The following is an 18,554-nucleotide window of genomic DNA, read 5'->3' as shown; positions in this document are numbered from 1 at the left end:
TAACTGCTTCTCTCTCATGAATCATTATACAATCCCTGAGTTCTGCTTCCCTTCAAGAAAGACTCATAGTCTTTTAAATGGGGAAAAAAGCTTCTTAACATTAATTCATTTCAATGGTGGACCTACCATGATATTACAGTCTGGTAGCAGACTAACAAAATAAACCTTAAATACAAAAAAGCTGATTCAGATCATCCCTTATCAGCAAACAGCTCCAGTAGTCCAGGGGTATACAATTGTACACCACTGTTCAAAGGTTTGGGGTCAGCACATTTAGAAAAAACAACACACATTTCTTTTATTTAGCAAGTATGCATTTAGTCACAGTTTCCACAAAATGTCAAGCAGCACAACTAATAAAAAAGAAATTATTCTTGAGCAGCAAATATAAATGATTTCTGAAAGATCATGTGACACTGAAGACTGGAGTAACGGCTGCTGAAAAATCTGCTTTGACATCAAAGAAATAAATTACATTTGAAAATAAATTCAAATAGAAAACAGTCATTTTAAATTGTAATAATATTTCACAATATTACTGTTTTTGCTGTACTTCTGAATAAAATAAATTCAGCCTTGGTGAGCATAAAAGACTTCTTCCAAAAACTTGAACCAACCTCAACCTTTTGAACAGTAGTGTACGTGCAATATAAGAGGTTCAAATCTGTTAATGTAGAACACAGCCAACATTCAAACATTCTGGCTGGTTCTGATAAAAATGAAATGAGTGCAGAAATGTTAACCTCAGAAGGCGACACAGTGAATCTCTTATAAGGCGTTGGGAAGGTGAGAAGGAGGTGAAGGTCATGACAGAATGGTACTGATAGAAAGCATAGATTCAGACTAATTAACTTCTGTGTAATAATGATATTCCATGTGGGAAAGTATTTATACTCAGTCCTTGATAATCAAATATTGTTGTAGTGTTATAGCCACATTCATAAGGGTTTTTAGGTGATTTCTAGCAAGTGAACAATAATATTGAATGCAGGAGCTGATTTGTGAAATTATCTGATCACGGACGACAACTAAACACACACACACACACACACACACACACACACACACACTGCAGTGTCTGAGCTGAGGTTGAATCCTCCATGTTCTACTATGACAGGGAATAAAAGCCAAACATTCTGCAAATACAAGGCTCGACACTTTGTAAGTACAACACTACCGTTCAAAGTTTCGGGTGTCAGTTAGATTTTAAAACATTTCTGAAAGAAGCCTCTTAGGCTCAGCAATGCTGACTTTTTCAAAATTCATTGACATAACTGTTTTCTGTTTGAGGATATTTTACTTTAAAATGTAATTTATTCCCTGATGCAAAGATGAATTTTCAGCATCATTCCTCCCGTCTTCAGTGTCACACGATCCTTCAGAAATCATTCTAATACACTGCTTTGGTGCTCAAGAAACATTTCTTATTATTATCAAGGTTGAAAATAGTGGTGCTGATTAATATTTTTGTGGAAACTGTCATTTTTCCCCAATTGATTAATTGATAAAAAGAAAATTCAGAAAAAAAACATTTATTTGTAACAATATAGAATTCATTAGTCACTTTTCATCAGTGTAATGCATCCTTGCTGAACTAAACAATTTCTTGAATAAAACTTTTGAACGGTACTGTATATTTACGTACACTTCAAAAGATCAATTTCAGTCTGACTAAAGCAATAATTTTTCTTTTTAAAATGTCATGTAAACCCTTTTGTCTGACTGAAATAGTTCCAGTCTGGTTCTACTAGACTCACGTGCAACTGTAGCTTGATTTCATCCAGCATGTATACATGTTCATCAGACTACAACTGGCCCTGCTGTTGTTACAGACATGTATTTAATCCTTCAAATATTAGCGTATGCACTGTCATGTATACTTATAAAGACTGTAACTTGACAACGCAAAAAACCAGATCTTAACTACATGTGTAAACATACTGTACTTTATGACTCTGGATGGAAGGCCGTAGGTTGAACCTAGTAAGGCTCACTGTGTTGGCACAAATTCAGAAAAGGGAGGGTGATAAAGGCTTCTCAGTGCACTAACAGAATCTCATCATCCTCTTCCTCGCTAGTTGTGAGTCTGCAAAGCCTGACACAGTCACCAGGAACCTCTTCTGTTTCTGAAGATTTCCTGGTGTGTCCGTGCGCATCTGTGAGCGAGTCTGTGCGGGCGTCCATATGTGGTTTTCTGAATGTAGGAAAGCTTCTCTGCTCCTCAGACTGACCGCTGGAGGACGACGGTGACTCAGGGGAGGAAAGCGGCGAGATGCCCACAGAGGTGTAGCGCAGGAGAGAGACTCCTCTGAGTTCTGCAGCCAGCTCTTGCACCAGCCGTCTGGAGGATCTCGACCGGCTTGTGCTGCGTTTGGGGCTATCAGGGGGTCCAGGAGGATTGTTGTCATCTTTATGTTTCGGTGAAATGCCCTGTTTGGATTTCATTCTCATCCACTCTGAACCTCTGTCATCTTCATCATCTTCGTCCTCCAGAGTGTCGGAGGTGGAGCGGGGTGAGGTAGGGGAGGGCAAAGAGAGGGGAGAGGTCAGAGACTGTCTGTCACGAATGCAGAAGGCCTCGGTGTGAGCCTGCAGGGCCAGTCCCAGCGCCACCGTCGAACAGGATGGCGGAGTATGTCCCGCACTCTCACGTGACTCCTCCATGCCATCATCTGTCGTGTTGTAGCTGTGGAGGCTCAGATCGGGGTGTGTGTTTGTGTGCGTGTGGCCTGGAGGCGTGAGGAGAGGTATCTGACCCCGGACCCGAGAGCCACGATGGAACAGGCGATTCCACAGACGACCAACTCGCCGCCGTGACGAGGAACGACGAGAAGAGTGACGACGAATCTGCCTTCGCATAGCTGAACGGAGGTTCTGCAGAACAGAAGCCTGAGAGAGAGAGACAGAAAAAAGCAGGTCATGTCACATTTACCACTGCCTACATCATTTTGCAAGGAAAATCCTTCCATTTCAATAGGAATTGGGTATTTTCATATGAGGGCGAAAAAGCTGATTATGTAAATTCATTGACCAATAGAAAGTTGACTGGTTTTAAAGTGACTTCTGTGTGAGAAGTGCTATGTGCAATGCTACACTACTGACTATGGAAAACACACCTGTTTATGGCCACAAAACTTTGCTCAATGTGTTTACTCGTACTTTCTTAATTTCAAATTTGAATCGCAATCCTATTTGCTACTTCAATTCAAATTCAATGTCATATTCACATACCTGTGTTGGGTTGTATACTGGGAAGTCGTCCACTGGAGGAATGAGACCTTGAGATATCAGCTGACCATAGGAGGGTGGAGCCTCCCTCTGAACAAACTCCGCCTCTAGTCGGGTCATCTGGGTTTCAAAAGCTCTAGTGAGAAAGGGGAACATAAAAAACGCTCACTGTTTTATAAAGCTGCTGACTGATGCCGGTTAAAAATGTAAGAAAAAACAATGGCTTTTTAAAAAGGGAAGCTGTTGAAAACATTCAGGCAGGATGTCTCCAGAGAATCTCCCAGAGCTGTTACTTAACCAGCAGCATTTTGACTGTTTGATGAATCAAGGGTATTTTGGGTGCTTTTTTGTCTTTACGAGGCTAACTGGAGAAAAACTGTGCAACACCTCCCAGAGCATCCGCATTCTCTTGTTTTCTTTCTTGATCACATTGGGATAAAATCCATTTAGCAGAAAACAAGGAAAGTCACAAATAAAAAAGAAAGAAAAGATAAAGCTTGATACGATAAAAAATTTCATTTTCTTAACATTTTGTTTTGTCTAAAAAAATAAAAGATATATTAAAATCTCTTGAAATAAATTAATTAAAAGAATACACTAAAAAAGAAAGCAGTTATGTTAAACTGTAATAATATTTAACAATATTATTGTTTTTACTGTTTTTTTGATTAAATAAATTCAGCCTTGGTAAGCATAAGATACTTCTTTCACAATCATTTTATATATATATATATATATATATATATATATATATATATATATATTTTTTTTTTTACTTGTTTTTTAATTTTTTTTACTTGTTTTAAGCAAAAACAACAAAACCTAGTGAGAAAACATTTATTTGCCAGTGGGTTCAGACTATTTTGATTCTCAAATGAATATATCTTTCAATATATCTTTGTTTTATTAAAATAAAAATAAATGAAGTAATAATGATTAAGACATCTTATATAATGAATAACTATGTACTACTTTACATATTTAAAAAATCTGGAAAAATTCGAGAATCACAATACATTTCCTAAATGACTCTAAGTTTAATTTCAGGCAGGAAGAAGATAGAAGTGACCTCACCTGTACTCTCTTGTCCTGAGCGAGTAGAGTTTAAAGGCACAACCCAGTGCGATGACCAGCAGAAGCCCACAGACCAAGCTGCCAATCAGAGCCGCTGTGATCACCTTCCTGGGCACGGATGCAAGACAGTCTCTTTCATCGCTGCCGTCGAGACAGTCCTCCTGCCCATCGCAGCGCCACGTCTCAAAGATGCACAGGTTGGTTCCACAGTGGAAGTTTCCAGGATGGCAATCAAAGCAGTTTTTCTCATCTGAGCCGTCGGGGCACTTCTTCTGGTTGTTACACCTCTCAGAAGCTGAGTAACATGCTCCGCTGCCACCCTCGCAGGGATACTCTCCTGGCTGACACAGCGGGCAGTCCTCCTCATCTCGCCCCCCGGGGCAGTGCCAGTAGCCGTCACAGCGCTGCAGCTCCGAGTAACAGCCCTCGTCTGTGCCACATGGATGCTCACCTGGAAAGCAGTACCCTTTAACCTGCAGAGAGACGGACGGAGGTTAAGCATTATTAGCATCACAGTGTTAGCATCAATCCTAATCATAAACTGTAGTGGGTACAGCTTACTTCACAGTTTTGCTTTTGGATAGCTAGTTAAACCTGCACTGTGGAACTTTGGCCACTCTATTGCCATTTATGTTTAAAACATAAAACTGAAGGGTACTTGCAGAGTTGTTTTTGTCAGTTATGTTTCGGCTCTGCAAGAATGAATGATGTAAACCTCATAAAATACCTTGACTTGTTGATTCATTCCACAGTGTATCAACAAGACAAGAATGTTTTTCAGAATGTTTTTTCTTTTTGAACTGATTTTTTAAACACAGTACTGTTGGAAAGTTCAGGGTCGGTAAGATTTTTTTTTATGTTTTATAAAGAAGTCTCTTACATTCATCAGGGATGCATTTAATTGATCAAAATGTGACATCTGTTACAATGTGACCACAAATATATGAAGAGTTATCAATTTTACTGGATAGAATAATTGGTAACAACATTTAAATAAATAAAAAAAAATTGAAAAAGAAAATGGCACACGTGTTTGTGGTTTAGGAAGTTATAATATGAGACGATACTGTTAGCATAATGCTGGATGATAGAAGTTTAATTTAAGTTAAGTCCTGGGGTAAGTAAGACCAGTGGCTCACCCCTTCTTCACATCCTAAAGTATAATTGTACTGTAATTCTACATTAGATTTCATTCATTTTAGACAAAACATTTTTGATTTTCCTGTTTTGAACTTGATTTTGTTCTGAAAATTTGAAATAGGCCTTGTTTATGAAAACTGGCCATTGAAGTTTTTATGAAACCGTATTTCCCTGCAACATTTAAGTGTGATGTTGAGTACTATTAGCCCAGTTCTGTAAGGTCAAGTGCAGTCAGTTTTTATTTATTTATTTTAATTGAATTATGGTTTGGAATTCTGAAATCATTTAAAAAGTCATCCTTCCATCCATTCTATTATCCAAACCTCTTTGTCCTTATTAGGGTTGTGGAGAGCTGAAGCTTAACCCTGCAGTTTTTTTTGTGTGTGTTTTTTTTTTTTTTTGGAAAGTCATATTTCGAAAGCAGTTTATTTTAGATCCAAAGTGATTATTTCCAAGGGCTCAACTCACCCCCCTGCCCTATTATATATATTTCAATTTATTGCTGTAATGGAAAAACTGAATTTCTGAATTTAAAAATGGCCATCCTGCTTAATATTCTTGTGGAAGTTGTGAAATTCTTTTTTTTTTTTTTACAGAATTCTTTAATTTACAGAGAGTTCAAAAGAACAGCATTTATTTGAAATATTTATTTACATAACTGTCTATAATGTCACAGTTTTTTAAACCAAACTTGTTTAGACATAAAGTCCAGAATTTCATTAAGAAAAATAAGCTTTTAACGATATGCTAAAAGACAGTTTTACACTGCAATGATGCAAAGTATTCGGCCAAAACACACAATGCCAAAGCAAAATGGAGAGCATAATTGATCACCGGAAAATGTCCAAACTCTCATTAGCTTCACCAAGAATGTGAGACCTGGTAGGTGGCGTTGAATCCGTGTCCAGGGCTGTGCGGTTTGGCGTGGTAGAAGATGCTCATCTGTCCCTGGGATGACTCCAGCAGGGCTCGTCTGTGGTTATTATGGTGAGAGAGACTCTGCAGAAGATGTTCCGCACGCTCTCCCAATCCATCGTAAACACGGACAGAGTCTCCCACACCCAGCTGGAGGTCCACCTGCAGCACCAGTGGCTTTGGGTCCTGAAGCAAGAACAGTCAAGCAGAACGCTGTAGCTGATTTAATGCAACCAAAAGTGAGAATAAATGAGGCTCTTATCATACTTGTGTGTCTAGGAACCATGTGCAGTGAAGTACTGTCCCAGCGCTCCTGTTTGGACGGAAAAAATCAGGTGAGGCAAATGTCCCATAGAAGTTGACTAAGTGTTTTCCACAAGACGTGTCGGGACAGTGTGCCTCGTCGGATCCGTCAGGACAGTCCCGGGCTCCATTACAACGCAGAGACACCGGCAGACAGCGGGTAGATTGGATATCAGAGCACTGCACGGTCCCAGGCGGACACAGACTGACCCGAGCAGATGTTGGTGGGGCAGCACAGCTCCTCTCGTCTGTATTGTCTCCACACTCGTCCAATCCATTACAGCGCCAGGAATGGGGAACGCACTTACCATTTCCACATAAATATTCATCGTTTTCACAACTACTCTGACCCAGTCGACCTAATGAGTAAAAAACAGACAGAGACAAAGACAGTCTTTTGCACACGTAAACACTGACAGTTTGCTGAAATAAGCCAATCAAATCTACCCACTCTGCAGATGCTATTTGCCTGGTGACAGCTTAACAAACACAACCGTTCAGTATTATTGATTGAACTGCACCTCTGAGGAAATCACACAGCATTTCACTCCTCACACACACACACACACACACACAGTGACATTTACACATACCCCGTGGAGTTAAGTAATGACAGCCAATTATCTCCTTCATCTTCATTAGCTGAATATTAGATCTAACTAAATAATCATCAGAGGAGATCGGTCTAATACACACTGACACTAGTGCAATCCAAATATGCACATTATGCAAGTGCTGCAAAGCATTAGCATTTCATCACGGCTCTGTGGCCGTACACTATTGATCTGCTAAGCCTGCAATCGCCTGGTCAATCTGTGCTTACAGTAAATCTATATGCCACGACAACAGTCTTTGTAATTTACCGGCTCTCTAATGTAGGAACACAACTAAATCTGATGAAACATTGCAACTCAAAAGGAAATGCATAAAGTATGATAAACAACATACACTCCCACAAAAATCTTGTCGCCTATTGAAGTTGTAGGAACAACAAATAATAATTTGACTTCTAGTTGATCATTTGGAATCAGAAGTGGCTTATATGAAAGGCAAAGGCCTCTAGATTACACCTTTTTACCAAAATAAAATCTTATCATGCTTTGATTTTTAATTATTTAATTAGGACAGAAAGGTCAGACTTTGCTTAGACAAAAGTCTTGTCACTTACAGAAATAATGTACAGTACAGAGCATAAAGTCATGGTGCAGTGGAAAAATAATTAATATTGTGTATTAACTGCCATGTGCTTGGAGGACTGCATCCATACGTCTCGGCAATGACTCAAATAACTTATTAACAAAGTCATCTGGAATGGCAAAGAAAGCATTCTTGCAGGACTCCAGAGTTCATCAAGATTCTTTGGTTTCATCTTCAATGCCTCCTCCTCCATGCTCAATAATGTTCATGTCTGGTGACTGGGCTGGCCAACTCCCTTTGCTTTCAGGAACTTTGATGTGGAGGCTGAAGTATGAGAAGGAGTGCCATCCTGCTGAAGAATTTGCCCTCTCTTGTGTTTTGTAATGTAATGGGCAGCAAGAATGTCTTGATACCTCAGGCTGTTGATGTTTCCATCCACTCTGCAGATCTCTCGCACACCCCCATACTGAATGTAGCCCCAATCCATGATTTCTCCTCCACCGAAATTGACTGTTTTCTTTGTGAATCTTGAGTCCATGCGTGTTCCAATAGGTCTTCTGCAGTATTTGCGACTATAGGGATGCAGTTCAATGATTTATCGGAAAAATCATCCTTCTGCCATTTTTCCATAGTCTATGCATCCTGCAAGCTGTGGGCCTTGGCAAATGCAACACGATTTTTTATTTGTCTTCTGTTTAATGCTGGTTTCTGTGCACTAATTCGGCCATTGAGACCACTGCGTCTGAGAATTCGACAAACTGTTCTTGTAGATACAGGGGTTTCTGGTGACCAGTTCTTATGTAGCTCTGCTGCAGTTGAAAAAGGGCTGGCCCGGGACTGTCGAACCAACAAGCGGTCCTCTCAAACAGTTGTCTTACGGGGTCTGCCTGACCTGGGCCTGTCATGAACTTCACCAGTTTCTTCAAATCTTTTTCTTATCCTCTCCACTTGACGTTTAGATACATTAAAGATGTCTGCCACCTCAGCAGGAGACTTGGTCTTTGGGTTCTTGATGATCAGCACTCTGGTCTGTGGTTGAATCTTTGGCATGCTGTCAGAGGTCAGGATGCATTTCAAATGAAGGTTGGGTGTGCTGGGGTTCTTCTTCTACACACCTGGGAATGTGTTAATTACAGTATTTGTCACAGGTGGTGCTCTAATCTGTGATTGGTTGAATTCTTTAAAGATGTGACAAGACTTTTGTCTTAGTAAAATCTGACCTTTCTGTTCTAATTAAATAATTAAAAATCAAAGCATGTTAAGATTTTATTTTGGTAAAATAAGCTTAATCTATAGGCCTTTGTCTTTCATATAAGCCACTTCTGATTCCAAATGATCAACTAGAAGTCAAATTATTATTTGTTGTTCCTACAACTTGAATAGGCGACAAGATTTTGGTCAGGGAGTGTATGCCTAATCAATGGATATTAAACCCTAATACACACAAGCATAATATTTAAGCTGGTTTGGAGTCTTGTTCAGCCAAAAATTAACTGACTCACTGGAATGAAAGATTGTACAATACTGTTGAAAATGGGGTAAGAAGGATCTTTTTAAAAATTAAAATAAACAACAACAACAAAAACTTTTATTCAGCAAGGATGTATTAAAATATTAAAGTATTAAGAAGCACAACTGTTTTCAGCATTGACAATAAATTTTTCTTGAGCAGAGAAATCAGTATATTAGAATGATTTCTGAAGGACCATGTGACACTGAAAACTGGAGTAATGAAGCTGAAGATTACATAGTTACATAGTGATATTACTGTGTAATATTTAAAAGATATTTTACAATATTACAAGTTTTTACTGTTTTTTTTAATCAAATAATTGCAACCTTTGTAAGCACTTTTAAAAACGTTTTCAAAATCTTAGTGACTACAAACTTCTGAACGCTAGTCTAGGATTGTCTACATTTAAAACTTGTTGCATGACAATTACTTATGAGTCACAATAACCAATGACATCTGACACATTGTGAGGCACCAGGTTTGAATGCTTACAGTCAAGCAGAATACCATATTTGAAGACTTGGCATATGGAGCACAAGTATTAACCACTTTTACTGTAAAACACAAAAGAGCAGAATGGGCTCTAATGCAACATATGCACACTGTAAGTTCACTCACCTCGTATGTAAGATAGTCTGAAGCCTTGTGTCTGTCCAGAGCTGTTAGCCTGAGAGTGGAAGTAGACCCAGACCTGTCCTCTGGAGGAGATGAAGGGAGGAGGAAGCAGAGAGCCACAGAACCGATCCTCAGCTTTCCATGTGGGGCCGAGCAGCAGCCAGTCGCCCCTGCAGTCCCCCGTGTCCTCCACATCAAAGCTGTGAAAACTGGACACAGCAACACATGGTGCTCAATGCATGGGCTGGAATCACTTTCACAAAATACTGCACGTTTCTTTGTGAAACAGAAATATGTCATAGAAATAGCAGCGATACAGTGTTTCCTTGGTTACCGCTTTAAACAAAGCAACGCAGCACTGCCTTAAAGGGTTAGTTCACCCAAAAATCTAAATTATGTCATTAATAACTTACCCTCATGGTGTTTCAAACCCGTAAGACCACCGTTTATCTTTGGAACACAGTTTAAGATATTTTAGATTTAGTCCGAGAGCTCTCAGTCCCTCCATTGAAACTGTGTGTACGGTCTACTGTCCATGTCCAGAAAGGTAAGAAAAACATCATCAAAGTAGTCCATGTGACATCAGAGGGTCGGTTAGAATTTTTTGAAGCATCGAAAATACATTTTGGTCCAAAAATAGCAAAAACTACGACTTTATACAGCATTGTCTTCTCTTCCGGGTCTGTTGTGAGCGTGTTCACTGTAGTGTATGATATCCGGTTCGCGAACTAATCATTCGATGTAACCGGATCTTTTTGAACCAATTCACAATATCAAACTGAATCGTTTAAACGGTTTGTGTCTCCAATAAGCATTAATCCACAAATGACTTAAGCTATTAACCTTTTTAATGTGGCTGACACTCCCTCTGAGTTCAAACAAACCAATATCCCGGAGTAATGCATGCACTCAAACAGTACACTGACTGAACTGCTGTGAAGAGAGAACTGAAGATGAACACTGAGCCGAGCCAGATAACGAACAAAAGATTCACTCGGTTCTCGAGTCAAGAACCGGTTGCATCGGTTTTCGGATCAACAGTAGTTCTTTCGGACAGTTCGATTCAATAAACCGGTTGAAGAAAACGGTTCACTGGTTCTTTTGCGCTCGACGTAATGATGTCATTGGCGATGATTGCCCTTGATTCAAGCCTTCGGTTTACCCGCGCTCATAACATTAGCACAGAATCAGTTCAGAATCAATCACCAGAAGAATCAGTTCGGTTCAGACGCTCTGTGTGTCGGTCTGCTTCACACTGAATCACACATGCACAGTATCATCAGCTCCTCATTTCTCGAATTGGACACGTCTGACAGAAACGGTTCTTGACTTGTGAACGAGTCAATCTTTTGTTCGTTATCTGGCTCGGCTCGGTGTTCATATTCAGTTCTCTCTTCACAGCAGTTCAGTCAGTGTACTGTTTGAGTAAATGAATTACTCCGGGACATTGGTTTGTTTGAACTCAGAGGGAGTGTCAGCCACATTAAAAAAGTTAACAGCTTAAGTCATTTGTGGATTAATGCGTATTGGAGACGCGAACCGTTTAAAATGATTCAGTTCGATTTGGTGAACTGGTTCAAAAAGATCCGGTTACATCGAATGATTCATTCACGAACCGGATATCATACACTGCAGTGTTTTGAACTCGCTCACAACAGACACGGAAGAGAAGACAATGATGAATAAAGTCGTAGTTTTGGCTATTTTTGGACCAAAATGTATTTTCGATGCTTCAAAAAATTCTAACTGACCCTCTGATGTCACATGGACTACTTTGATGATGTTTTTCTTACCTTTCTGGACATGGACAGTATACCGTACACACAGTTTCAATGGAGGGACTGAGAGCTCTCGAACCAAATCTAAAATATCTTAAACTGTGTTGTTGTTGGAACGACATAAGGGTGAGTTATTAATGACATAATTTTGATTTTTTTTTTGGGTGAACTAACCCTTTAACATGAATTATACAGAGACGAGATGAAAAGAAAATACCATCTAAACTTTTCTAAAGACAGTCAGTTCCCCTCAAAGATACATTCAGATAAACTCCCACACCAATGTATCGCAATGTATTCACAAGCTCATATTCATTCCTAAAAGAAAATGTCAAATTAACATTCTAAAAAATACAACACAACTTTTATCCAAACATAGCAGAGCTCTTCTTTCTTCTCTTCTCCTTATGTGACCCTTTTAGGTTCCTTTTTCATTTTTTTTTTTTCAAGGTTACATTTGCAACCACACCAAGCCCTTCTGCTGTGAAAATATGCAGTTCTGTTTGTGTAAAAGTAAAGCAGGAAATCACTAAAAGAATATAACAAAAGGAGAGAGTGAAAATATTTTATCTCTCCATCATGTATTTTAATTATAAGATATTAAACAATTTTAAAGATCAAATTCTTATACAGGTTATAATATGCTTTGTAATTAAATGGTGGTTAAATGGATGATTTGAGCCATTTTTGTCATGTCACTAAATAAAAAATTAAAACTGTTAAGAGATATTACAGGTGCTTCTTAATCTTGTTCCTTTGGAAAAAAATTTTAATCGAAATCATCGCATTTCCTGTTTTCCTGTTTCCCCATTGTGGTTGCTTTTGTGATACCTCCTTAAATTACACAATCAAATGTTTTTTTCTACATAATATAACAACATACCCTATAACAACATTCCAGTTATGTAAAAGGAGTGGGAGACCATAAGCAACAGAGAGAGAATATCTGCAGTGGATCTATTATCACATTACACAGATTACAGAGTGCTATCAAAGTCACTCACACACACACATACTCGAGAGCGAGAGATAAAATCAGCATCCAGTACCATTACAGAAGAATGGGCTATTTGCAGCCAATAACTTGACAACATTACACATCTATTCTCTGTTCTCTTTCTTATCTCTCTTTTCCCTATATGCTTCCCAAATATCACTGCTTAAACAGAGTCTAAACAGAGTTTGTTTTACAATAATTTAGTAATAAGATGTCATGACCATTTGAGTGGCAAAACATGCTCAGGGGCTCCTTAAAATATTTCCCCTATTCATTTTGATGTTTGTGAGCTGAAATATGATATCAAAAATATTTCACCCATTAAGCAAGAATAACCACTTTATGAAAATAGATGGTGAGAGTTCATTCATCAGAATGCAGATATAGGGCGTTCACCAATTTATACTGTGTGACCCAATAACTGCAGAATCTATTTTAATTTATATGATCAAATTATTTTTTAATTCATTGTTAAATTATTAAAATGCATGAGTAAATCACAGTATAGACAGTCATTAAAATACAGACATTTAAATCTCCTTTTGCTGTCAATCAAATGGACATGCACACACACACATTATGCAAAGCTGTAGACAGGTCACAACAACAGGGATGATCAGATCAGCCTGAGGCCAGTGCCAGAAAGTTTTGGGCCAGTTGGCAGAACTGTCACTTCAACTATCAAGCCAGTGTTGTCTTATATTCAGTGTTCATACACAAGTGTTTTTATGCACTAAAAATCAGCTATTATTAGAAATTTAAATCCTAATAAATTATTATAGATGTTATATATGTTACTTTAAAAACATGAAAAAAAAAACATTAATTACCATTAAAAACTATTATACTTATTTTTCTTTGCAACACATAATCTTTATACTGTACATATATATATATATATACATTTTTTTTTTTGCAATGGACATCAAATATCAGCAGAATACCCACAAAATAAATCTCATCCTAGTGCTAGACGAGTGGGTCAGATTTCTATGTCAGTCTGTCCGAGGCAATTTGAGATAATGTGATTGATCAAGTATTGCATAAATGCTTCTACTACAGCTTTTAGACAATGAGTAATTAACCAGTATGAATTAAAATAAATTAAAATTCTCTTCATCCGAACTATTATCCTTTTCCACTTTAAGGTTTCTTCTATAAAGAACAAATCTCTGAGGAGATGATGTCATGCTTTTAGATAATATCATTAAAGCGGTGACGAAACCCACAGACACACACATACACACACAACAGTAGCAGGAGAGACAAGAAATAGTACATTATAAAATCCCTGCAGTCAGCTCTAGTCATGCAGCAGTCTAAGTGCTTTCATATGGAAGACTGCACAGACCAATATAACCTTGCAAACAGGATCATAAACTGAAATGAAACAACAACAAAAATTAAATAGTTTTTGAAAAACCCTTACATTGGTTTTAACGTGGAAATACCATACTTTCATACAATTAATCAGTAAAAGCTGCTGGGGCGTCTAACAGTGTGAAGGTTGCTTTGACTAATTGTTGTTCATGAAAAGCAGCATTTCTTGCATGCACAGAGTAGAAATACAAATACCAAGACCGCTTGTGTGTATCCACCTGATTGTGATCACATCTCCGCGGCTTCCCTGTATATTCCAGCTGCAGTTCACTCCGGGCGGGTAGTTGAGGGGCCATGATGGGCTGTAGATCATTCCTCTCCTCTCGGTGTGTAACTCCACTTTACCACCACAGGCAGCTGAGGAACACACACAGAAGACATGTGCATACTGCTTGTGTGTGGCAGAGTGACTCATGAGTGACCACAGCTGTCACACTGTGCTTGAGATGACATCAACACATTACTCCAGGCTTTATGGATCTCTGAGTGCAGGCCAGGTATATATGATGGCAAGAATCTGATCCACTCAATTAAGAGGGATCAGAGAGAGCCTGTGGATTGCCCTGACACATAATACTCAATTTAGTGGGGAGCTGTGTGAGAGTGTATGCTACTGATTATGAATTTCAACAGAAATACAATAAGACACGGAGGAAATAGCTTGAGAATGTAGAGAATGTAGAGTGCATGTAGAGTTCTCTCTCCACCTTCAATACCACGACTTAGGTGCCCTTGAGCAAGGCATCGAACCCCCAACTGCTCCCCGGGCGCCGCAGCATAAATGGCTGCCCACTGCTCCGGGTGTGTGCTCACAGTGTGTGTGTGTGTGTTCACTGCTCTGTGTGTGTGCACTTGGGATGGGTTAAATGCAGAGCACAAATTCTGAGTATGGGTCACCATACTTGGCTGAATGTCACTTCACTCACAGAAGTAACAGAAATAGTCCAGGAAGAAAGAGAAAATCCAAGTGAGTCTATAAACTAGTCACTCTCACACCTTTCTCCATCATTTGTGTTTTCTTCCAGCTATGCTAAAGACACTTGAAAGAGAAACAAGGACAGTAAAGAACTGTCCATTTATGGACCTTTAGACATGCATTTCCTGGACATTTCCAAACGTTCGCTATTTTTGGATTTTTAAATAATAATAATAATAATAATAATAATTGACTTTTCCAGTCATTTGTGTTTAAAAAATTTTTTTTATATAATATATATTAATATCAAAACATAATGTATTATCATTGATAATAATACTGCTTGACTTTCAAAAAAATTGGAGGTTTCATATAATAATATCAAAATATATATAATAATACATTTTGAGCTGAACAACAACAAAAATATTATCTTTAATATTTCCATGACTTTTTCAGAACTAGAAATCACAATTTTCCCTGTTACCTGTATGACGTGAGATCCCTGAATATAGATGGCAGCACATCTCTCTCCTCAGCTCCATCCCCAACACTATTATTACCCTCCAGGACAAACACACGCCTCTCATACGCCCAGTCGCTGCTATTACTTGACATAAAATATGATGATGTCTAGGAGCTAACACCCTGTTCTCTGGATGAGAGAACAAGACCTTGTTCCCCTGATTTACGAGAGATCAGGGGAATCCCAGCATATGAGCACAGATCATTTTATGATCAAGGCTCATGGCTCATCATCACCTCCACTGACTTCCCTAGATACATACAGAACACATTATAATCTTAATCAGGGTAGACAACATATTGAAGTTTACACAGATGAAAATAAGGCTGTGAGGGTTAGACTACAGTCTGTACAATGACATTTTTATAATTCAGTCCCTCACATCCTCTTTTTTATTTCTGTCAAAAATTCAATAAAGTGCTACCCTGCCAAAGGTCTGTAGCCTGAACTCAAAACAGTCTTCCCCATGTTCTTTTTTGCATCTGCTTTTTTACTTTTCCCTAAATTAAATTCTATCAAATAACCTCTACACATAAATGAGCACAATTTGTTGTTATTGAGACATCTAGCTTTGTTGTTTAATTTTTATTTCAGAACTACTGAAAACTATTACAGATGAATACAATGAACACCCTCGTTGTCCTCATTTACCAGATGTAACAACCTCTAAAGGGAAACGCTGTGTCTATACACACTCACATTTAGTGGGGAAAACCTGTCTGGACATGGAATATCTGCAGTCGAAGTGAAAGGCCATGTGGGTGTGTGAGAGTGATAAAGAAAGACAGAAGTTCCCTTTGTCTTTGTGTGAGAGACGAAGAGCTCTAGGTGTCACTGGTACTATCAACATGCCTCCATCCCTTCACTGGACACCATCTCCAGTATAACACAGCCATTCGTTCTCTTTCTGTGCTTCTGTCTCTGATTTGAGAGCATCTTCTCTTTCATCTCTTTCTGACTCTGTTCTATCTGTGGTTGTATGTTGAGCATTAAAGCTGACCTCAACAGATCGTGTGTTGCTCAAACAAGCCTAGAGTGCTGTGTAAGAATAGATATGGGTGAGATAAGATGCCCAATGCTTGGCAGACTGTGAAAGCATTGCTGTAGTTTTAGTTTCGATGCCATCAAGTTAGGCACATAGATTTTATGCTCAAATGGATGCTGAGGAAGTCGAAAAAAAATGACTGTGTCAATTGATATAACAGATTATCAGATCATAATATAGTGCAGGTTGTATTTTGTTGGACTGGTTTGAGCTGGTCTCCAAGCCCAGAAGATGCTGCTCCTCAGTAGGTTTAGGTGTGCTACCAGTCTGACCTACTGAAAAGTGTCCCAAACCCTTCTAAAACCAACTAATAGACCAGCCTAGGACACCATGCAGCGAACCTTTTTATGGCGTGGTTGGTAAATGGTATACGGAATGTTCACATTTTAATCACGACAAGGTAGCTATGTAATTGCACGTGAACAGCCTCATTTGCTGCGCAATAATACATATTTGTTAAAAAATAATCACAAATCACAAAGTCAATCGGGTTTCGAGGAGATCAGACTGAAACTGTCGTGTTTATAACCGCCATGACAACAAGCCAAACGCGGATCTGTCCTCGAGTATCCCTTGGATGTATGAATGCTGCGAAACCTGCGCGCGCCGCTTAACCTTTCTTTGTCATCGCTGCCATTCGCATACTTCAGCCCACAATCACCTGCCTGAGGTCTGAATGAAATAATACTTAATATCATCCCGACATGTGGGCTGGAAAAAGGTACAGTGCAATGAAAAGTGAAAGCTCGACTTCTGCTTTATCAACCGTGCACCTAACCAGTGGAGTGCACAGACCCCCGGAGGGGGGGCAGGGGGCCCCCCTGGGTAGAAATCGCCGCAACACCCCCCCCCCCCCCCCCCATCATATATATATATATTAAAACATATATAATTGTCATATATTTTAGAGAATATATATATATAATCACAAATCACATATATATATCGAATATAATATATATAATCGAATCGAATCGAATATATATATATAATCACAAATAAATATATATATATATATATATATATATATATATATATATATATATATATATATATATATATATATATATATATATATATATATATTATAATATCACAATCCTAGAAGTCCACTTACCCACACAGACCCAAGCCCAGCGTAGACAGATGCATTTCATGAGGTAAAGCCGAATCGCACCGATATTCTCCATCATCACCATCATCTTCTGGTCGTTCACAGCTCAGGTCATTTCCTCTGAATCCAGACCGATTTTGCAGTGCATCTCATGTCGGTTTCACGCGTACGCTCGATATAACGTCTTGCACGAGCCTCTAAGCATCGTCTCTGTCTCTTTCTCTCTCTGGAGGGAAAGGCAGAGAGAGACCTTCAGAGGAGGGACGGACTTGGAGGTGGGAACAACACAGGACACACACTGATTCTTCGTCAGTGAGTGAATGAATTGCTGCTCTTGGGGCGATCACTACAATCTCCCAGGTATGGTGAAGCGATAGCGGTTCAGCGGACTTCTGTCCATCGAAGACTACTGGAGCGCATCTCATGCAAAATAACGCTGTCTGAGATCATTATTCAAAACACCAACATAACATGATGCTGATATAAACGCCAAAATGTTTAACTTAAATGTAACATCTTAACGCAAAAGCCTGGGTGCACTCGTGTACGATGTTTTGATGTAATCGTGTAAACAGACAATTTTTGTTTTCATGGTTTGTCTGGGGCACTTACCAGCTGTCAGGGACTGTGGCAGTGAAAGCCTGCACTCTTGTGGACGGAGGGATGCATCGCTGGAACCCATGGCGTGTGAACCATTTTATTATTTACATGCTTAGCAACCATATACAGTAAAAGAAACACAATTAGCGTCATTTGAAATATTCCTGCACTGACTGATCTCAAAACTCAAACGTTTTTGGTCATATTCTACAACGTACATACGATTTTTGGGTTCCATTCGCCTTAGTCAATTTTATATCCAATGTTTTAATT

General features: G+C 38.9%; 1 protein-coding gene across 1 annotated transcript; it reads right to left on the bottom strand.

Moving 5' to 3' along the window:
* Positions 1-1,928: 1,928 nt before the first annotated feature.
* On the bottom strand, positions 1,929-18,024 carry LOC132106775 (low-density lipoprotein receptor-related protein 3-like). The gene is made up of 8 exons (XM_059512765.1): positions 17,685-18,024; positions 14,299-14,437; positions 9,929-10,134; positions 6,625-7,019; positions 6,322-6,543; positions 4,303-4,775; positions 3,232-3,364; positions 1,929-2,889 (listed from the first exon to the last, which is right to left on the bottom strand). The coding sequence occupies exons 1-8, from the start codon at positions 17,767-17,769 to the stop codon at positions 2,038-2,040; spliced, it is 2,505 nt and encodes an 834-aa protein (XP_059368748.1). The 5' UTR covers positions 17,770-18,024; the 3' UTR covers positions 1,929-2,037.
* Between the last annotated feature and the right edge of the window lie 530 nt (positions 18,025-18,554).

This window comes from Carassius carassius, chromosome 2 (genome assembly GCF_963082965.1).
Source record: "Carassius carassius chromosome 2, fCarCar2.1, whole genome shotgun sequence".
NCBI classification, from domain to species: Eukaryota; Metazoa; Chordata; class Actinopteri; order Cypriniformes; family Cyprinidae; genus Carassius; species Carassius carassius.
The sequence above is the reverse complement of the archived record's forward strand: the minus strand, read 5'-3'. Positions and strand labels throughout refer to the sequence as shown.

What these genes read in the sequence shown, in the direction of transcription:
- LOC132106775 (XM_059512765.1), bottom strand. Translation starts at nt 17,769, where the DNA reads ATGATGGTGATGATGGAGAATATCGGTGCGATTCGGCTTTACCTCATG. An exon ending in CATGGTTCCTAGACACACAA is followed by an intron (nt 6,544 to 6,624) that starts GTATGATAAGAG and finishes TTCTTGCTTCAG; the next exon opens with GACCCAAAGCCACTGGTGCT. An exon ending in CTCAGGACAAGAGAGTACAG is followed by an intron (nt 3,365 to 4,302) that starts GTGAGGTCACTT and finishes CTTTCTCACTAG; the next exon opens with AGCTTTTGAAACCCAGATGA.